The 23,097-nt window shown below is 42.6% G+C and overlaps 1 protein-coding gene across 2 annotated transcripts; it reads right to left on the bottom strand.

The window, feature by feature from the left end:
• Positions 1-488: 488 nt before the first annotated feature.
• Positions 489-22,392, bottom strand: gab3 (GRB2 associated binding protein 3; the record flags this gene model as incomplete). 2 transcript variants are annotated; one of them, XM_083650139.1, is made up of 10 exons in its annotated part: positions 489-1,062; positions 3,555-3,674; positions 12,326-12,404; positions 12,622-12,712; positions 13,473-13,716; positions 13,866-13,915; positions 14,141-14,586; positions 14,685-14,844; positions 17,820-18,120; positions 22,228-22,392. In XM_083650139.1, the coding sequence occupies 10 exons, from the start codon at positions 22,390-22,392 to the stop codon at positions 946-948; spliced, it is 1,773 nt and encodes a 590-aa protein (XP_083506265.1). In that variant the 3' UTR covers positions 489-945. The 2 variants fall into 2 exon arrangements, with proteins under 2 accessions (XP_083506265.1, XP_083506266.1); XM_083650140.1 differs by having other exon boundaries at positions 13,473-13,713.
• Positions 22,393-23,097: the final 705 nt, after the last annotated feature.

The raw sequence follows: 23,097 nt of genomic DNA, 5'->3' as shown, positions 1-23,097 counted from the left end.
CCTGCCTCAAGTGGCCATTCAAGGAATTACAGCTTAAAAAAGACTTCCGCATCTTCAGGGAAAGGGGGTGGGCTTGCACACTGGTTATAAATAAATAGATATTTTTCAAATAGAGATTTTCGGCCACGGCCACTAAAAGGTGCAGTGCAGCCCCTGAACTAACGCAAACTTCACCCATGGGCATCGGTGAATAGGGAGAGAGACTGAATGGTCTGAAGGTACCAATGTGTACCAATGTCTTTCAACCTGAAACATTTCTATTGCTAAATTGTATTGACAAAGTGAGTTTCAAACTTCAAGCTTCAAGCTGAAGCTTCCAATTTCAAAGATTGCAAAAATTGTTACACAAAGTCAGAAATTACCTCATGGCAGGCAAATTCATCAAATGACCTTTACCATACCAAACAGGCACATTCAATATGCTGTTTTTGTAGATCTCCTTGACAGGACAGGACATTCCAATAATTTTGGTTCATGATATATTATGTGGAAGTGTTTTCTTTATCATTAAAATATATATACCGGTATTTACAATTTACAACTCTCTTACAAGCACATATTTTTACATTGCATTTTGCCATTTGACATCTTGCTGTCATTTGTTCTAACAAAATAATTAAAAAAAATACTATTTTGAGTTTGATGTCCTCTTCAAAACTTTGTAAAAAATGTACATTACAGTAAAACACCATTGTTATACAGAGCATGATTAGGCAATATGTTACAGTGCAGAACTATTGTGATTTTTTTTCACAGTGCTATTTTGTGTCTCCGCTGTCTATATACAAGTGTCTAATATATTCTGATTATTTATCAGATTTTTTAATATACCGTATATTATTGCTGACATGATTATCAAAGTTCCCCTAATTGGTATAAGTCCATATATTTGTCTTCGTGAAACCAAATGCACTTGATATTTCCATCATGTATTTTGTCTTTCCTTTACGTTTTTGACTGCCGGACATCTGTCCACTCCATCTTGGTGTTTTGTAGTGCCTGAGTCTTGGTCGCATCCACCTTCACATAATCCACCCTGTGCTCGTCAGACAGAAAGGGCTCCTGTTGGACATTGAGAGAAAAATAAGTCAGCTAAATATGTATCTTAAATTACAAATCAAAAAGTTATATAAAAACACGCTTCTGCTTTACCCGTACAACATATAGGAGATATTTTGTATTGTGTTATCACTGCTGTAAGATGCTGCTAAGAAGAAGTCAGAACTCTGTCAAAGAGTGGCAGTGGTTGATAGGACAATTAAATAATGAAAACACCTGTATATGCGCTGCTGCACTTGATGTCTTGAAGCTAAACAAGTGAATGTATTGTAGGATGTCACATCTAATGCCATGCATTTGCCATTGTATGTGATGTTTTGCACAACACAGCAATGCATAGAGTGCTTCAAGACACCAAATGTAATGTGTAAATGGCTTTGCGTTCATTTCCCCATTGCCTACAAGTAGAAGTTATTAGTGTTATTGTACACTTGAATTCACATGGTCATTTGAATTGTATGCAAGTTTTCATAGCAGCAGCGCACACAGGCTCACTAGAGCTCATTCTAGATTGTGGTCGTAATGCCATATTACAGCTGAGTGTGAGCTGAGGGATTACCCTGAGATACTCTTACTGTGATCTCCAATGCAGATATTGTGATGAACTGTTTTCATTTGCTTACCCACTTTCCCTCAACGGTCTTCATCTAATTCTACTTCACTTGATTTCCTGCATTTCCCAGAATGCCTAGTTTGCACAACCTCCAGAAAACATGCCTGAGCTTGTAGCATTTAGTAGGTGAGAGAGAGTGATGGCATAGTAGCCTAACTATAAGAGAGTGAGTTTTTCCAGTTGAGAAAAAATGACAATCACTCCCGTTATGCAAAATGCATCTCTGGCTGTTGCATTCTGGTCTATTGAGGCTACTTATCTGTATAATGGTCACATTTAAAAACCAGGTGTAAATGGGGTGAAAGATCTGGGCACAATGTGAGCCAGACTACCTGTAGATGTGGTCAGACAGATCTGATCACATCCTGATCACGGTGCATTTACACCTTGCATTAAAATGCTTTTTTCCATATCCAGATCACATCCAGATGAGTTATCCAGATACAGCTCACATTTAAAAAGCAGGTGTAAGATACGATGAATTTCTCACTATGCTGCGTTCCGATCGGCTAGTAGTTCCCTGCGAAGTGCACTGCACACGGTATTCAGCCTTATTACTTAACATGGCTAAATACCCTGTGCAGTCCACTTCGAAGGGGAACTACTAGCTGATCGGAACGCAGATATGATTGTTGACCATCGGTGCTAAATGAAATCAGCTCTTGCTCTTTGATTCAGAAGGAGGGATTGACAACAAACTTGATGTTTCCTGTTGATCTTTTCGATAGTTACTAGTTCTGATACCCCTTGGAGCATGCAATCACTGTGTGTGTGTGTGTGTGTGTGTGTGTGTGTGTGTGTGTGTGTGTGTGTGTGTGTGTGTGTGTGTGTGTGTGTGTGTGTGTGTGTGTGTGTGTGTGTGTGTGTGTGTGTGTGTGTGTGTGTGTGTGTGTGTGTGTGTGTGTGAGAGACCTGCTGGCTGCTGTGGGTAGTGCTATGATTAATTGGCCATTTTGGGGCATTTAATTGGCCATAATAACATATTTCAAAAATCTTGCTGTGTCACCATCTGCTTGGGACATCTGCCGGCACCCGTGACAAATATAAATGCTGTCAGGCCAATGAACCACATATATGATACATACGTAGGTTTGCCCTTTTATGTGTTCAATGCTCTTTTACTGTATGTGGTAGATATTTTGAAGAATTTATTTTGCCTTGAACTCTATTGTAGCTGTACTGGAAATACCTTGACATCACATCAGATGGTCTATTTTTGACTAGTTATCCGCAATAAGAAATTTAAAATACAACACCAAACAACAAAATGGGCCCAAAATCTCCACATATTTAAATTATCTCATGTCATGTCCTGATTCTTAGCACTGAGCAAGCATTACATTGGTCCTGTGTGTGCGTAAGATGTAGCTGTTCCTCATTTGTATTTTCTTGCATCTTTAGTCCAAAGGTTGACAGCATTCTATGCAGCAAAAAAATAGCTGTGTTGTATACTGTAAATAAACAGCTGTGTTGTATACTGTAAATACAAGTACATTTGATTATCTTATGGAACGGCTTGCAACAGACACAGTGTCTACATTGTCAGTTAATTTATGCTATCAGCTATAGTCCATCACTGAACCACCACTGAGTCACGGCAAATGCTGGTGGACCATTGGAGAATTGATTGAGCCACTGGTGGACCAACCTGTGTGGAATTGACCTTTTCACAGGGGGCATTTTGTGTCTAAAAGGCAGGAAGTAACACAGGTGCAAGCAAAACATTAACTTCCTGTCTTTTAGACACAAAATGGCTGCTGATGAAAAAGGCCCATACTGTGACAGCATCTCCCAGATGTATTTAGGAAGACAGGGTTAAGATATTGCCTTTTGTTGAGTATTTAGCCAGTTCATCTCTATTAACTATCCAATCTCCACATACCTTCTGCACAGGAGAAGGAGATGCAGAATTGAAGTCCAGTGACAAGTAGTCAAGGTTAGATCTCCTCGCCCAGGACTGAGGTGCTCCATCAAAGGTGAGAAGAGACTGCTGCTTGGACTCCTGCCATGAAAAGGAAAAAAATAAGATTTTCTCTTCATTCAGAATCATCACTGTTCCCACCCAATTAATTTGATCCCATAGTGATTTAGGAAAACAAAGTACGGTAATACATTTAGGTCATACAGGATGTCAGGAATGATCATTATTAATCATATATCATATTAATATTTTATGTTGAACTTTCTGTGGTTTTTACTTTTCAATCAAATTTCTAAATACTGTACTTATTATATTAACACATATATATATAAGATAGAACAGTAGGCAGACAGGAAAGGTGGGGAGAGATAGAGGGGATGACATTCGGCAAAGGACCTCGCGTTGGCAGGACTGAGCCTCACCACCCGATCTACTACGGGCGCCCTCACAGGTGCTACCAGGTGAGCCACCAGGACACACGATAATAATAATTATTAGTAGTAGTATTTATATACATATACATATATATATATCACTTCACCTTCACCTATCCCATAACCCCGGAGGGTCATTGGGGCACCACAGACGATCTGTTGATATATATATACAGTATATATATTGTAAGGGGCTGAGGGGCATGGTGATTGAGGGCTGCTATGTCCCCACCCGTTGGCTCCATCATGTGGTCTCAGGAGGATGGTGTACCTGACCAAACTCACCCAGCTGTCCCCAACTACCTGATTGGGCCCAGATGTTCCCCATCCACCTGATTAGGCCCAGATCAGACTAAGTGCAGAGGGCCACATTAGAGGGGAGAAGCAGCAGAGCAAAGAGGCTCAGAAAGAGCTGAGCAAGGACAACCAGACCTGACACCTAACTGGTGAGTTTACAACCCGGTAAGCCGGATAGCGGCCTGGATAGGGCTAAAGTAGAGTTCCAGTCAGAGCCAATTTATGTTTACCTTTTGCGACTCTTTTGGTTCTACCTTTTTTCTAAATAAAAGCCCAGGCCATTGCCACTGGGGAGAGCTCACTACTTTGTGTGTGTTTGATGACTGTACAACCCAATGCTCTCAACCTAGCCTGTCCTGTTACTATATATACATGTGTTTTCTTGGCTGTGCACTCTTAACGTATTGATTCGTCTTTTCCATGCAAATCTTTTGCAAAATCAAATGAGTCTGGGATGTAGAAGAACAAAAACAATGCTAGCTCACCTGTAATGGCATTAAAATATCAACAATTATGAAAATTCTGTGACAACCCTGTTCAAAATGACCTTGAGGCTGTGTGAAGGAAATGGAAGACTAAATTAGCATTTGCTACCTGCTTAAATTTAGAAATATATTACTGTATAAATATAGTGACTTAATGCTTGTTTTCTCATGAGCTACACAGGGAAACTAAATTAGTGTCAGTGGCCCTTAGCCTACTGTTAATCACGTTCAATCACCAGAAAAGCACAACAGCCTTAGGCTACATCAAGGCAACACTGTATTGAGCCTGAATACAAAGTCTATAAATTATGTCGAGGGAAAACAAAAGCCATCTTTGATTTATCCCATGTGCAGCCAAGTAATCGTGCATTTGTTTATAACTGGGAACTGGTAATCTTACGACTTCAAAGGTCATGAGCTGGGACGGTGACGTCACCAGAGCTGGTATTTCCCATTCCAAACTCGTAGGAGCCTCAGCAGCCCCGACCTAAAAAATCCAAGATGGCTGCGCCGCACAACAACAGTAGTTATAATCGTAGTAATGTTGTTTAGCACTTCTGTTTTGTTTGTCTCATTAAATCAGCTGTACACACAGCACTGCATAACATCTATCTGTGTGAATGAGGCTGCAGTGTTTGTATGCGCAAAATGCCATGTTATCAACTTATTGCTAACAATGGCTAGCCTGGCTAGCGACTGGATCTGACCAATGAACAGTAAACTTCCCAGCTCAAGTTTTCTGCAAATGCTAACAAAACGAATGCGACGTCATTTAGCCTTAACATCCCAGTTATTTTGCGATAAAGGAATGCGCCATAAGGCCCTATAGAGAGCCCCAGGAACGAGTCCGGAAAACATTGATGCTAACACTTCCTGGTTCTTCACTGATTTCACCTATGGTGCGATGCGTCTAATAAGGTCTCTGGGCAACGCGAGCTTAATCAAATGCGAACCAGTGTTCAGTAGGATAATCTTCACACATGAGGACCACTTTTATGAGTTTTTAAGCTTTTATGTTAAAAGGGCGGCTAGCTAGCAAACTGCTAAATGAGACTACACTGAGTCGACGGGGATATTATACGTCGACATCATCACTTCAAATGACGAACACGGAAATTATCTTTCCCTCACCGGGTTCAGCCAAGCCCCCAGGAATAGACCCATTTCACGGGGGCCATTTTGTGCCGAAAAGCCAGGGTAAACACAGGTGCAAGCAAAACACTAATGAGGGTTTCCAACTTCCACCATTGGAATTGGGAAACCCTCATTAGTGTGTTGCTTGCACCTGTGTTTACCCTGGCTTTTCGGCACAAAATGGCCCCCGTGAAATGGGTCTATAGCGCTGGGCTGTGAAGCCATTTGAACATGGTGGCGAAGCTCTGTATTGCAAGTCACGTGACGCCATGCAGCCCAGAAAGGAAAATTCCCATCCACTTGCATGGGGACCCCGGCAGCTGTTAAACCCAGGGGAATTTTTTCCGGGTGTGACTCAAAGTATAAAACGACTCTTTTAATTATCAAAAAAAAAATTATGGGGTCATTTTTCCTTCCGAAGCCACTAAGAGCCGTATACGGGTGTATTTTCTTTTAATACATCCATGGGTGGGAGGGGTGGGAGAGACGTCATGGAATACGTTATGGCACACATGCGCACTTCGCCTGAGGCTGCATGATCAGGAAGTAAAACCAGGAAGAAACCCCCCTCCCCCCCCCATGATGGCTTCATGCGCGAGTGAGCAGCCTCCGTTCGAATGCATGGGTGGGCGTGGCTCGACCACTGGGTAGCCAGACTTGGCACATTGGGTGTGCCACAGAAAGACAGGGTGTGCCAGGGGGCAAACCACCAACAATTTGGGCCTTTTCAAGCCAGATTTAGAGGAATATTAAGATGGGACCATATGACCATAACCATCAATGTTTGCTCCTTTTCGCACTCATTATTAGCAGATAGAAGCAGTCAATTAAATTGTATTTTTTGACAACATGTAAAACCACTTTGGTAGCCTATCTCAAAAAAGTCTCACCTACTTTTTCCAAAGAGTGTTTTAGTCGGGAAAGAATGCAAGTTTGGTTGGCATGCAGGTTCGTCTACTGCAGAGAGATCTGTAGCGAGTGTCATCTGACTCTGCTGCTGCACAAACCACCGGTGTGTTTTTAGCTGCGTCCCCCGCTGTCAGTAGCGGAGCCAGAGGGGGGGCAAGGGGGCGGTCGCCCCAGGGCCCACTCGTCAGGGGGGCCCATCAAAAATTTTTTTTTTTTTTTTTTTTTTTTTTTTTTTTTTTTTTTTTTTTTTTTTACAGGCCAGGCCACCTGGCTGGCAACCTGTGTTTTTATTTTTCTTCTTCAGAACAAGCTTGTCTGTAAAGTGGCTTCACTGTAGTCTTTCTTGGACATAATATTCAGCTCAGTGAGTGACAAATTGTGTTTTCGGATATAGGGGCTATCAGCTATTTTACAGTTGTGACTTAAAATGACTTTATTTAATAAAGTCAGTGGTGTGAGTCTGAGAGGAATTCAATCAATAGACAATAACATTGGTGTGTTTAAAATGAGATATTCCACTAAATATGGCTAAAACCGATTCAAACATGCAAAAAAGGCACATTTTTCTTCGTGGCCTGGCAGGCCCGGTTCTACGGGGGTGCAAAAGCATGCATTGCACCCTTATTTGTCTGCATGCTCAGTTGAAAAGTAAAAAAATGTATAAATGCTACAGCTGCACACTTACTGTTTAAACTTGAATTATAGTTGTTGTTTTTCTTTGTTCTTTGATGTGATTTTATGGCTTTTTGGCACCTATATGTAACCTTTTAAGGTTGAGATAATTGTATTATCATTATATGGTCCAAATATTTCAGTAAAGCACTTGAAACACTTGAAATATTCTTGCTTGGGTGGTATCATTCTACTTGAAATGATGGTCAAATGCATTATTTTTAGTAAAATAACATGTCAAATTTTTCGGCCGGCCGGCCTTTGGCCGGCCACCCGAGTGAGCCCGGCCTTCGGCCGGGCATCTGCACCCCTTCCTAACTAGGATGCACCCCTAGTCATCTTGTTCTGGAACCGGCCCTGCGGCCTGGCCTGGCCTTCAAAAAAAAAAAAAAAAATTTTTTTTTTTTTTTTGATGGGGCCCCCCTAAGAGCTTCGCCCCCTCTGGGCTGATAGGGTCGCTCCGCCCCTGCCCGCTGTTATTAACGTCATTGTTTCTGCAGCATCATGTTCATCGTCTGTCTCTCCACTGTCCACCACCAATACAGGTGCGGGAACGGGTGCACTACAAGCCGCACTTGTTGAGGGGGAGGGTGACGAGTCATCTTCTTCCTCGTCAATGCGACGTTTCTTGCCTTTGTCGAAAAAGCTTAAAAGTGAGCTCTGTTTCATGTCTTCTTGATTTGGCGCTGCGGCTGCATTTATTTACTTTACTAGACAACTTAGCTAGTTTCCCATGATGCATAGCGGACAGTCGGACACTTACGCATGACAGCTGATGTGTTTTGCAGACAAACAAAACAAAAATACCCCCCCCCCCCTTTTCTTTGGGTGTGCCAGCTGCCTGTGTGGGTGGCACTGGCACACCCAGGCACACCCGTAGCTAGGCCGTTGGTTCCGACTACAAAAATACGTCATCCCTGGGGGGCTCTCTATTGCACACTATGGGCTCTATCTTCGCAACGGCGGTAATTTTGCGTTAGCGCCTGTTTTACGCTGGAATAGCGTCACGCAAAGCCCTAATTGTGGGCGTGTCAGGCCGCTGCGCTTGTCATCTCGGCGCAAAGCTCCGCTTTATACCCAAAAACATTGTGGAGGCGTGGTCATGCCCATGAAAGCCACAGCGTCATGTCAGCAGCTTCCTCATCACTGAGAGGGACTAGAGTGAGAGAGAAAGAGGGCGAGAGAAAAGATAGCCTAGATGGGGGGAGAGAGAGAGATGTGAGGCTGTCATGCATAGAAATCAAATGACGTGACATGCCCACCTGTGAATCACCTGTGTATTATTGCCATTTCACATGCTGAAAAAGGGGCTGCTGCCCAAACGTCTGTGTGGTAATAAAAGTATTCAACTTGGAGTGCTGTTCTCCTTTCTTGATGGCTGTCATGAATAGTTCTCTTCTCAACGGTCCTAAAAAATCTAACCCAACCCAACCCAACCCGCTTGACACGCGGACCGAGCTCATCTCGCCCGCCGTTGTCACATACTCAGCCCCACCAAAACAGTTATTAGACCTAGTAGGACATTATAAAAAAGTGTGCAATGAATGCTGCCGGCTCAAATAATGGGAGGGTTATTATAATGTGTGTGTTACTGCCATAAATGTTTTTCAGCTTTCATGCTGTTATATGGACGGATGTATGCTTATCCCTTTTCGGGCTCTCTTCTCCTGCACCTCCGCTGCGGGGCTACTGCATGCGTAATTACGCAGCGTACCGAGAGCCGCAATGAGTGATGCTGCTCTATTTGAAGTTTAATTTTGTTCCACCAGCACACATATGCACAAATTGATGCTTTTGTAATTAGTATTAATTAGTTGTTTCACTCATATAGGCTATAACATACACATTTAAAAAATATTTGTTTCTTTACTAGGGTAGGGATGTGTGAGATTATAATTCTAGCCAATTTCAATAACCTATACCAAAATTGTCCCCTCGGGTTAAACTATTGTTGCATGGTGCAATTGCAGGGAGAGAGGTTACTGTATAGCCTACTGGCTGGTGTTGTGTCAAAAAGTGATTGCTGCCAGAAACTGATTTTGATCTGCGGGACCGCGCACAGCGCTGCCTCAGTGCCTCTACCCAGCCTGTTCACCGACCCACGCCGCCTGCCTACCCGGCCCAGCTCACACCTTCTCTGGGGAGACCCCCCTCCAAGACCCGGCACACTAGCCGAACATTTAAAAGCACCCCTCCCCGGGCTACACACAGACTTCCGCGCCGCCAGACCCTCATTCCCCTGGTAATCCAATTCAAAACGCAAAACCACTTTTTGGCACAAAACCATGACAAACGAATTTTCATTTTTAGATCAAGGTGTGTTTTTTCTGCAGTGTATCAAGGTGTGTTTTTCTGCAGTGTAGGCTATAGTTGAAATCAACATGGCATTCTAAGGAGGGACTGTGTCCGCACGTCGTGCCATGCATAATGTGTAATGTATCCATCCAAGCGAGGATTTCCTGCACTGTGCGGAGAATACTATCTGCACTCAGGCATACGCCTGGCGTAGTGGGGTTTTTTGCGCTAAGACCAGCTATTTGGTGGCATTAAAATTGAGAGCACCCAAGGCCCCTTTTTCTAACACATTGTGCTGGAACGCCTATTTTGGAACGCACAACGCCCAAAGCTCTGTTTACGCTCAGAACATAGCGACGGTATCTTCGCCAGAGCGCAAAATTACACTTGTGGGAGACAGATGATAGGCTAGAGGCCCACGGACACGCCTGGGCCACGCCTACACCTGTGTTTGCGCTTAGATCCCAACGCAAAACTGGATGGTGGAGGCAGACGATAGCTTAAGACGCAGGGAAGATAGCAATACAGGGATGTATTAGCGAACGGGCCTACCGGGCCCAGGCCCAGGGGCCCAAGAGCTCAGGGGCCCATAACCCAGAGCCTCTTCACAGGGCCACCGTGTCTCTTGCCCAGGCCTGGGATGAACTGATCCTTTACACCACTGATATGGTTTTCCAAATAGTTGTCCAAGTGTAGATGAGGATAAAAACCCCACCTATCTTGTCTCCATTGAGATACTTTGTATCTCTCTCATGATTAAAGTCCTACATTCCCACATCGCCCTGCTGTAAATGACCCATGTTTAATACATTTTGAAAGCTGTGGTGCAAAAGAAAAGGTGAGAAGAGGAAGGAAGGAGAGGATGGTAGCAAAGGCAAGTATGAACGGACGGGGGAGAGTTTCAAGCAGAAGAGTTGAAATTAAAAAGAGGAAGGGTGGATGAGAATAAGTAACAAAGAAAGGAGATCGTTTGATAAATGAGTTGTGACACTTTGGGGCCTCTTCTCCTTCCTCCATCTACTTCTCATCACCCCCAGGATATTATGACACACACAGCCTGCCTGCACAGATAGCACATGGAGACACACGCACATGCTCAGTCTCAAGAGTCTCCATATCGTAGTTTCAGTTGGCTAGGTCTCACCCTGGCACACAACCAGGTAGTAAGACAAATCAACCCAGAAACTGTCTGAGTGTGCCTTAATGGTCACCTTGTATACAGTAGTGACAAGGCCTTACACAGGAAGTTGAATGGTTAAATAAGATGCTTTATGTAGGAGAGAGCAGGGCATGTGGTCACACTTTTCACTCATCAGTGTATTTCTCACTAGTGCCTTACTACTGAGAAACAATATTTTTCGGGAACACTTTATAATAACTGTATGCTACGAAACTACAGTAAATAGGCTACTTAATTATTCAATACTGATGCGGACATTCCTTTCTTTACTTTGAGTCTCTTTTAGTCCAGCACCAGTTTTTTCGACTGGTGGCGGGATGTGTGGGGATGTTAGGGCCAACCCTATATTTTTGATAAAATGTTCCAGAAGTTTATGGACAATTAGAGGGTTATTGTGCTTTTGGCTTTAATTGAGTGTGCCTGAGCTGTAAATCCTGTGTTAGATACAGGTGAGTTTATTTCTTCTTATTGTGCTGTTTGGCTTTGAGTGTTCAGGTGGCTGTGCTGTAAATCCTGTTGAGATGCAGGTGAGTGTATTATTCTGGCCTTAATCGTGCGTATGTGCACTGTGAGGGGGGCCCATTATGCATCCAGGCCCAGGGGCCTGTCATGTCATAATCCGCCTATGGCGCCATACGAAGATAGGGCCCTATGAATGTACAGTCAAAGGTCACCTTTAAGGCCCATGAGCTCTTCTGTTGAATTATTGAGATGCTGTAATCTAGGCTTAGTCATTACAATCTATTGTATATGCTTTGTTTTAAAAAACTGAAAATATAAACTAGCTCCACCAAACTTTCAACAAAGTTTAGCACCTTTTTGTGATTCGGCACTGTAGTTGCCATGCCCACTTTTGGCCAGTGGGCGTGGAAAGTTGACCAGTTCATCCTTGGTCCATGACCAACCTTTTAATAACGTTTCGTGGTGTTAGGTGAGTGAGTGTGGAAAGTTAATCGGTTAAGTTGGCACATGACCAGATTTTCTGGCAAGTTTCGCGTAAATCCTTTCATGACCTTTTTAGATATCCTGCAGACAGACAGACAGACAGACAGACGGGGGTGAAAACATAACCACGTTACCAACTCTGTTGGCGGAGTTAATAATAAATAAATTGTACGCGGCTGGCAACTGCACATGTGTCAGAGGAAGCATGGTGCTAGTCTTGGGTCTCCCCAGATCGGCAGAGGGTGGAGCAGCAACCGGGGCAGCAGGGTGGGAAATTGGCCAAGTACAATTGGGGAGAAAATGGGGAGAAATTCAGAAAAAAATAAAATAATAATAATAATAATAACAAATAAATTGTAATAAATAAAATAAATGTTTTACAGTGTAGGTTGTGTCTTCATCTCCTTCATTTTCCCCATCCTTGTTTCTTCTTTCAAGAAGTAAACTGTCCACTGTAATGCTGGAATTAACACAAACATACAAAAAGTAAGAATTTAATTCAGATCAACAACCAATCAACAAGGCCAACAGACACACTATCATCCTTGAGATGGCAGAAATATTGTATTTATTACACCAGTGGATGTAAAAGGATAATCAAAAGGAGATTTAACTGATCATAATTCAAAGAATTAAAAGCAAATGATGACTGTTTAGACTGATTTATTTTCTCTCACCATGGTTCGGTCATTGTTCTGCTCAAAGGGAGATGAGTGGGACATTCTCTGATTGTAGAGAGGCCTCTCAAGTCAAGAGGTGGGGGTCGGACTGTGAACCAAGGAAAGACAACGTTACATTGGCTTGGCTGTAATGTGCATTTACGTTACATTGGCTGTAATGTGCATTTACGTTACATTGGCTGTAATGTGCATTTCAGGCCAGTCTTCAAAGCTCATTCCAAAAAGGACTTGTTCGACATGTTGCTAGATTAAATCTTCTTTTGTCAAACCCTTTTGCACTTTTTATGCTTTGAGGTACCATTATGGCTGGGTAAAAGGCAAAGACATGTAAAGACCAACGATACACTTATGTTGAATTGTCGTTGATATTTATGTTTGTGATTGTTGTGTTTCTATCTGATAATAGACCTGTATTAACCCTGTACTGGGTTTTACAGCTGTGTATCATTAGTAGTACACCAGCGAAAATAACTATAATGGTCATTAATTGATATGAGCATGTCCCACTTAAAAATCTAAATAGGATATTGGATGGAGCCTTATGGTACTCCACAGCTGCTGAGGAACATATCAACTACCTAAGGTGTGTGAGAGAGAGAGAGAGAGAGAGAGAGAGAGAGAGATCTGCCTATTGTGAATGATATGAGGTAAACCAGCAGACTCTTAGAAAGGCAGTACAAAAGTCAAGTCAAACAAGAATTGAATATAAGAGTAAACTCTGCTACTGTCATTTTCTTTGCTCTTGCAGGGAATAAGACAAAATAACAAGAATTTTTTTAATGCTTAGTTTTTAACATTTAGGAATATAAATATTTATGAATCAGGCCTGTTATTAAGTTTGCTCTCACCTCTCCTACGAGGCTTCAGATGCCGGTTGACTGGAGGCGGGGCCAGATCTCCAGGTTGACACATAGCTGGACTGAGAGTCAGAGGGGACTCAACAGTGCAGTTTGAATGAAGGAAACTCATGGTTCTGGGGCTCATGGGGATGTAGCTGTCAGATACACCAGCGGTAACAGAGAAAGATGGGGAATCCATGGGGACATAGTCTTCCTCGTAGTTTGGTATTTGAGTGGAATTTAAACAAAGCTGCTGAAAGACAGTGCATCACAAGGTCAAATGTATATCATACTGTCAGTGTAGTTGGGCTAAACATGATAAAGTGTTTTTTTGACAGATTTACAAAAAAGTCTTGTGCTTTTTGTTGAAAGTGCCTGTTTTAGCCATTGATGTCCTCTCACCAAATGAACACTCTGCCCCATGTTCCTCGTTGAGCTGGTCTCAACATCTCCTAAAAACAAAAGATGGCTTTTATCAACCATCACAATCAAGTAGATGTTGAAAAGTTCAAAATGTGCCACATCACGTTTACTAAGTTATTTTAGGTACTGCATTGGGAGTCTACAACAAAATTTGTACATATAGGACCAAGAAGTAAGTTTCATTTTCTTTAGCCCAGTTTCTTTCCATCTTTTGCATTGTACACACTAAAAATAATCTTGTGTTGTGGATATACCTATTCTGAAATGGTCCAGGCCTGACAAAGATATCCTCCTGGGAATGAGTTCAGGGTGGTCTGCACTCATTGGTCGCAGCCTATGAGCTCCTTCATCACTTAGTTGCTCTGAGAGGTGATTGGGCTTCGGCGGCAGTGGAGGAGGTGTTTGGCTATCAGCCGTTGCCTCAAATGATGCAGAAGAGTAAGCTTTGTCAAAGTGGAAGACACTTGACTCACAGTGATGTGGTAGTGGAGAAGAAAAGGATGATGTTGAAGCCATGGGGGTGCACGGAGCACTGAAAGGGGGGTTAGTCAATGTTCCATGGGTAAAAAGAGATGGGCAGGGGCCAGTGTGAGAGAAAGACCACGAATTGGTGTAAAGAGGTGAGGCAACAATGTCCATGAAATTATCGTCTGATGACTTCTGTTCCAGAGAGTTCTCAGAGTTTGAAAAGCTGTCACATCTACAAAGATGGGGGGGGGGGGGATATTGCATTTGTTAAACAACCAAAAATATTGCTATTATGTCATCTTGTGTCAGAGTTTTACAGATTGAACATACCGAATGCTTACACTTGCCCCTGTCTCACACTGTGAGAGAAAGAGGTAGTCCAGTGGATGACTGGATTCTTCTGGCTGGCTTGATATGGACCCTCTGTCACCATTTACAGGTGAGGGCTGCTGGGAGGTTGGTGTGTGAGGACAACCCTCCTCTGAGCTCTCTTTTGAAAACATGACAGGAGAAAGTGAGAAAACATGTATCTGAGATGTTCAAACCAGTAAGGAGCCATAAAAAGCTAACATTATGTTGACACCCAGGGCCAACTCTGCTAACAAGGCTGCAAATCACAAACATGCACAGAAACTACACAGCTGTCTGCTACCTGTACCTGTGTACCCAGTTTACCATAAAAAGGCTGATTGAAACAAGGCATCAGGTGGAATGAAAAAGAGGAATGTTATTTTTTGCAGGCACATTAATTGCACATTAACGGTTAGCCGCATACCCAATGTGACTGTAGGACAAAAGCTGTTAATTGTATGTTTTCTCAATATTTTTTTGGTGAGGTACAGAAATTTTGCATCTTTCCATTTCACCCCCCCCCCCCCCAATCTGAAATTGAAGAAAATAAATGGAAAAGATTTTTTTTTTTTTTTGATACACTAGCTGTCCAGGTAATCAATAGTGCTTACTTTTCTTCTTCCAGTCTAAATAAAAATCATGCTTCAAATACACAGCAGTGAACAAAAACATCAGAATGTTTCTGTCAAAAATGACTTGCACAAGTCCAATACTGAATGGAGCACTGTTATTATTCAAGAGTGCTATTCTATGTTATTTGTACTGACGTTTTGTGTGTTTTTTTTGTTGTTGTTGTTGCTAAAAACGTTTTTCCGTTTTTCTGTTTTAAAGTTTAAAACGGAATCTGGCTGTCATTAGGCATTGATTAACGCAGTGCTATTGCTAACTGTTACTTTGAACATCCATTTGCAATGATTCTGGCTGGATATTAACTATTGTAAATTTGTCACAATGAATGTAATTTGTGCACAATGTGTAAATACATTTAATATTAATTGTTTAGGCCTAATTATTTGTAAAGTCACAACACATTAGAGATGTGTGTAGTTCTTCATAGATTTATCCTCTTCATTTTGCTTTCAAATGCACCAGGTTGACGAATTTTACTTTAAAATGTACAAAATCTTCTTCCGGGGGAGAACCCCCATGGACCCCCCTTGGGTAGCTTGGCCCCCCCCCCCCCCCCCAAGCTAGGGGCAGCCCCCCTCTGTAATTTGGGTCTGGAGCCGGGCCTGCCTCTTCCACCTCAGATTACTTTGCCATTGAAATATAGCTAATGTGTGGGTTATTTTATTAATAATCTGTGTCACAGTGTTTCGTGTTTAGTGGAATATGTTACAGTACATATAACTATGTATGCTATATAGAGTCAGACAGATTGTGTATTGACTGCATGTCATGATTTTGTGGTCATTGACAGTAACATGCAGGGCTCCAGTATCAGCTTTTGTGCTGTTCCTCTGTCAGTAATAAATGCTCTCTCTCTCTGGGGATCATGCCTGCTCTATCTGCTCCACACAGATGACAACGTTCCAACTGCCAGTTCTTAAGCCTGCCTCCAAAATATAATTTTTTTTTAAATTCTATTACCCAGAATTAAAATGACTGCTGCAACACTAGAATAAACTGAAATTCCTAGCTCACCAAGATCATTGTGTGCAAGGGTCAAAAACCACATTGTCCTGACAATAGATGTAAGTATTCCTGTGCCCCTATTATTCTGATTATGCACGATCAAAGAACTTGTAGGTAAAGAAAGAGAAGGGTGTAAGAGAAGCCAAGGAAAGAGAAGAGCCAGGGAGACATAGGAGCCACATGGAAATGAATGTGATTGAATGTGATCTGTGCTCTCTGGCTCTTTAGTTGATCAGCTGCCTCCATCTCTTCTATGGAGAATACAGTAACATTGGCTTACTGGTTAACATTAGCAACCAATATGTTTAATAATATATTACCTACTGTACATACACAGGACTGCTTATACAACAATGTAATCAATTTATTATATATATTTTCAGAGTATAGTTTGTCTTCTGATCATACAAATATTTAGCCATATCCCCATACATTAGCCTACTGTATTGCAGCATGCCATGTAAACTAACTGATGAAAATAGTCTGTTCTTCATGACCATCATCTTCATGATCATCTGAGTCGGCTACATTTTCATACAAGAAGATGATTATGGGAGCTTTGTGCAAAAAATGTAAATCTTTACAAACATGTAAAGATTTAAATTACATTTCGACTGAATAATATAGCTTTTACTTCCCTTTGTGTGTGTGTGTTTGTGTGTGTGTGTGTGTGTGTGTGTGTGTGTGTGTGTGTGTGTGTGTGTGTGTGTGTGTGTGTGTGTGTGTGTGTGTGTGTGTGTGTGTGTGTGTGTGTGTGTGTGTGTGTGTGTGTATGCTGCAGAGTAAAGACCAGATTTTTTTAACCACACTGATAATGTCTGATCAGGTGTAGCTAGCTGCTGAGTCAGTGTGGCTGACCTGAATGTGGCTGTTGAAGACCACAATGCTATGCGGGTCAAATTGTGGTTAAAAACAAATTCCAGTAATATGCTCTATATTAACTGGAATTGGAATCATTTTGACCTCAAATCTAACCTCAAATTCTCTCAGACTTTAAAGGTGACCTGATGTCTTTGCAGCCTTCCAACCCAGCACAGATCGTGTTGGAACATCAAGTAGCTCAACTATAGCTCAGTTAACAACGCTGCACTGGGCAACTTCAAACTGTAGATAGAGGCTCCTAATCACAGTGATAGAGGCAACTATTTGAAATGTCAGCACTTCAATAATCTGACATCAGTAAAATCATGTTTACCAACCCGGCCGGTCTGTGATGCTTTATACCAAATAGTAGCCTAATAATCATTTAGGTAAATAAGGTGAATCTATGGGGTCTCAATCAGGGAGGGACCCACTTCCCTATTGTAGCCACACTTTGTGATTTAGGGTGATAAGACATAGCCTACATGATATATAGCTATAGATTTGATATAAAGCTATATATATGATATAAAGCCCTTGCATCGTGCAGCTTTAACAAAGGCACATTTCAAACTGAACAGTATATCATGTATCTCTCCGTCTCTGTCATCATTTTACCTGCTTCTTCCAGGCTCCCAAAGTGGCAGATTTGACTGATGCTTTTGATCCAACTGTTCATCTCCTCCTCAGTTTTGGCGACCAGGTAAAAGATGCGAAATGACGTCTTCACGAGAAAGAGGTGCTTTTCCAGGAACTCCCTCTTTATCCGAAGTTGCCCGCTCTGCATTTGCACCTCGCACTCCTTCAGGTCGATGATGCGGATTGGCTTCTTGGAGTTCTTGCTTTGATAGTATTCCAGCACATCAGGGTTACCGCTCATGCGACCTCTTCGAAGCACAAACCAGCGTTTCCTCCATGTCTGGGGGATAAAGTATCAAGCAGTTTGTCACACTTGAGTGTGAAGAAACTTTTTATGGGCCCTTCAAACTTGAAGTCATATTCTTGAAGAGTAGGGGCCCTATCTTCCCAAAAGCGGTAATCAGGGGCGCAGCGACCCTATCAGCCCAGAGGGGGCGAAGCTCTTAGGGGGGGCATCAATTTTTTTTTTTTTTTTTTTTTTAAGGCCAGGCAGGGGCCAGGCCACGAAGAAGAATTTGCCTTTTTTGCATGTTTGAATCTGTTTTAGCCATATTTAGTGGAATATCTCATTTTAAACACACCAATGTTATTGTCTATTGATTGAATTCCTCTCACACTCACACCACTGACTTTATTAAATAAAGTAATTTTAAGTCACAACTGTAAAATAGCTGATAGCCCCTATATCCACAATTTGTCACTCAATGAGCCAAGTAATATTATGTCCAAGAACGCCTACAGTGAAGCCACTTTACAGACACGCTTGTTCTGAAGAAGAAAAAGAAAAACACAGGTTGCCAGCCAGGCCTCTTCAGATGTTTCAGCACCGAGACACAGCCCTCGGTTCAGCACCACCGCAGATGGACAGCGACAGGCTGTCACAGACAGCACCCTGTCTGCCCCTGTCTCCCTCTCTCTCTCACACACAGACAGGCGCGGACTGCATAATCGGGTACGTCGGACTGATGCCCGGTGGCCTGGCCTGCAGAAAAAAAAAAAAAAAAAAATTGATGGGGGCCCACTGACGAGTGGGCCCGGGGCGGCGGGGCGGGCGCACCCTCTGCCCCGGTGTATGCGCCGCTACTGGCGGTAATTTAGCATTTGCGCTCGTTTAACGCCATGCGCAATGCAAATTGGGGGCGGGCACAAGCGCATGCCTGTTATAATTGTACTGGGCATAGGCCTGCCACATGCCAAAGCAGCCATTTCAGCGCTAAAATGTGGGGATAGATGGCATTATCCTATCGTCAGCAGCGCGCAATTACTTTGCGCTAAGAGCTTTGAAAAGGACCTCTTATCCGCTAAAACACTTGCTGCGCTTGATCACGGTACAGGCCACACCTGTGAATAATTCTGGTGGTTAACACCGCCCAAATCCCGTTTGCGCCGTGCATAAATGATTTGGCATGCCTCTAATCTGCGCTTGTGCCCGTTGTTGTGATAAGTTATGCTCCCCTGCGAGTATTGCATCCTCACGAGATTTTGGGGCTGTTTTAACTTAAAGCCCCAATCAGTAACTTTTTCACCTTAATATAACAGCTTTTTAGTCATTGAGGATGGTAGAGTGACTTGTAACAGGGAGAATGTCACCTCTATTGGTCACACAGCGCCCTCCAAAGGCCTCTCCTGGGACTAAGCAGTTTGGTGCCTGCGTCCTGGAGGCAAGATGCACGCATGCGCTCTACAGTGGGAGCAGTGGTGTAGTCCACGTGATACGCAGGTATACGGCGTATACACACTGCGAAATGACTCAGATTGGCATATGCGCATGAAATGCGCTATGATACATATCGTTTTCCCTTTCCATGTCAAGCCATGAAGGAAAAACGCGACAATATCCGTGGGAAATGGCAAAGTCAACTGAATTTCAAAATAAAATGGTGTTACAGCGTTGAGCTGAGAGAGAGAGAGAGAGAGAGAGAGAGAGAGAGAGAGAGAGAGAGAGAGAGAGAGAGATTGACAGGTGGCTAACACGTGGGGCTTTCTCCCCGTCGGAAAACAAATCTTCAGGAGAGAGAATAGCGACCGAAGAAACAAGATGAAGCTGATAGCTGAAACTATTCTGTAAATTTGGAGAGGAACAACAACAACAAAAAATGGGTCGAATCTCCGCCCACTTCCGGCCGAAACCACGCCCACTTCCGGGGGGGGGGGGGGGGGGGGGGGGGGGGGTCAGAGTCAGTATACCCCATGGATGTATTATTATATAACTATGGACAACACAGTCACAGCTGACAGCACTATGGATTATTATTTCATGACATGGTGAGTACCTGATGTCACAACATGTACATAGAGCTTTCTGGTGCTGTGTTTTGTTGACTTTGAATGGCGATATCAATACTGTTGCACGCAGAGGGCGCAGTTTCTCCAATAGCAAAACTTGGAAAAGTTGCTGAATGGGGCTTTAAAAACAGGGAGGTCATGTCTACCCAAACAATTATATAATTTTTAAACAGTTATGTTTCTGTATAAATCAATACAATTATGCTCCCGTGAGGTGGGGATGCTTTTTTTTGCTGCCGGGGCGGGGGTGCAAAACTCGGCATAACACCTGGACAAATGCGCAAGGCGCACTGTTATCTTGCCTGTGTTAAGGCAAGCGCAAACCGGTGTGCAAGCGTACATGTAAATAGGGGATATCGCCTGTACGAAGATAGGGCCCGATGACTTCTAGATGGACAATGTGCTCTTTTAATTGTCAAACTCCAAACACAAGCCTGTTTTTCTCCAATGTTTGCAAACAATACAAATGTAAACAGACCGTTTATGGCTTTCAAGTACATCTAAAACTAATTTTTAGCTCTTACAAACTGATATTCCTTGTATCAGGAGCTCTGTCTGAGCTAAAAGATACTTTAAAATGTAAAAAAGAATATAGAAAAGTTTCTTTACGTTTGAAGGGCCCTAAAAAAGTTGCATAGTATACCTTTACACTTTGTATTTATACTTTCATATTATTCATGTACATTATTGCATCGTTCCAAAGATTCCACACCATTTTACTCCTGTAAATTAGATCACACCTCATGTTCATCAGCTATAACTTATCAACTTTACACCATATTTCTTGCTTTTTGTCACTAAGCGGAACATCAACTCATACTTCCCAGAAGTGCAAAGAAGAGGAAGTTCACTGTATTTAACAGAAATGTCTAATACAAAGAAGAACAAGCTGTTTATACAGTTGATCAATGTTTTATAGGGAAACACTGAAACTGGTATCAGGTATTTTGTTTTAGCTCTGAAATCCTCGATGCAATAGCATAATGCTGAGCCCTCACTGCCCAGAGGGTGGCAGTCTCTGGGCAGTGGCTCACCTGCATTGGTTGCATGTGGTTTCTAAGCTTTAAGTCCATGCAGTGACCTGCTTTACCTTCCTGCATGTTGGCAATTTGCTCCTGCATGATGAGTCAGTTGGGATTTGAAGTGTTTATAGCAGGAAATGGTTAGACAGACATGCCACGCATAGTGTCAATAAGACAAACAAGGTCCAAAGTAAGCCATAACTGGACATTGGCAATGTGATCTTTACCTACAGAGGTTCATGTTTAGGAGATGGAACATTTGTACAGTGAAGAGAGTTGTTTTACTTTTGATAGTAAGTATACTGTATTTAATACAATTAATACAAAGTTCATTTTTCATTTTTCAAGTGCCTGGGAGTGACATTACTTCCCATGTGTCACAATACACACCCTAATTTCTTAGAAAACGCACATGCACACACGCATGCGCGCACGCACGCGTGCGCACAGACACACACACAGAAGCAGCAGAGAAAGCAGAGCGGATGGCCTGTAACACTCTCACATGACCCCAACAACCACACAACAGCATAAGGCCACATACTGTTGATGTAAACGTTTGCATATTCTTGTGAGTAATTTCCATGTTTGACATATATGTGCAATACCAACATATTATTAGTAAGCCTTATATGCATTGTTTCTTTTAGAAACATAAAAAAAATCCTCAACATTAGAAGCCACAACACTATAGGCATTAATAATATGGAAATGAGGAAGAGGATACAATGGAGCTTCCATTAGACTCCAGTCTACAAAGAGCTATAAGACTCTTGCTTCTATGTTACAAGCAATATCCAAAAAAGCATACAAAGAGCATGCACGCACGCGCACACACACACACACACACACACACACACACACACACACACACACACACACACACACACACACACACACACACACACACACACACTCACACACACACACACACACACACACACACACACACACATACACATACACACACACACACACCACACACACCAGGCAGGCTCTACAGCATAAACTGGTATTTGTGCTGCTCCGGTAAAGGCTTAAGAATAGGAGTAAAGTGACCAGCATGGTCTACTACTCACAAATCTCTTGAGTTTCCTCTCCGGGGGGGATTTGACAAGCCAGCCGGTGCACACCACATCCCCAGCACTCATCTTGACTGCAGAGTGTGCTGTCCTCACCACCAGCACCACCACTCCTCCTACTGCTGCTGCTGCTGCTGCGAAACTGACAGCAGCACTGAGCATATCCTGTGTTCTGCTGCTCAGCCCAGCCACCCCAAAATGAGGAAGTCGAGAAATTGATCACACTAACAGAGGGAGAGAGAGAAACAGACAGACAGACAGAGAGGGCGGGAGAGAGAGAGGGGGGGAGGGGGACAGAGAGGAGGGAGGGGAGAGAGAGGGAGGGAGATGTTTTATTTTCTCAAGGGCAACAGGCAAGTGGATGTAGCTGATGACATGGAAAAATGCCCCCATAATAAAGGTATCCTGGCATGTTTTGACAAAACACTATGTTATTGTGCTAAATTTGACAAATATATAAATAAATAATTAGATAAATAAATAATAATAAATAAATAAATAAATAAATAAATAAATAAATAAATAAATAAATAAATAAACAATAATAATAAATATAGTCGCAAGTGGCAATACCAGGGGTTCAAGCCTTGAACAAATCCTTAAGAAAAAAGAAAAGCACTCAGAACTGATGACATCACAACTGCCTGATGACATCACAGTTGGGCAAATGTGTGACATCACTTCCAGTAGACTGACATCACTCACCAGTGACATCACTCGCTCAGGATGGATTCGCCCAGGTCAACTGCTGACCTACAGGTGACATCAGGCAGTTGTGATGTCATCACTGATGTCACTCGAGCAATTGTCGTCTTAGTTAAAATTCAACATACACACACACAACTGCCCAAGTGACATCACTTCCAG

The sequence above is a fragment of the Poromitra crassiceps genome, assembly GCF_964638095.1.
Source record: "Poromitra crassiceps genome assembly, chromosome: 1".
In the NCBI taxonomy this organism is placed as follows: domain Eukaryota; kingdom Metazoa; phylum Chordata; class Actinopteri; order Beryciformes; family Melamphaidae; genus Poromitra; species Poromitra crassiceps.
This window is presented reverse-complemented; position numbering and strand designations above follow the sequence as displayed.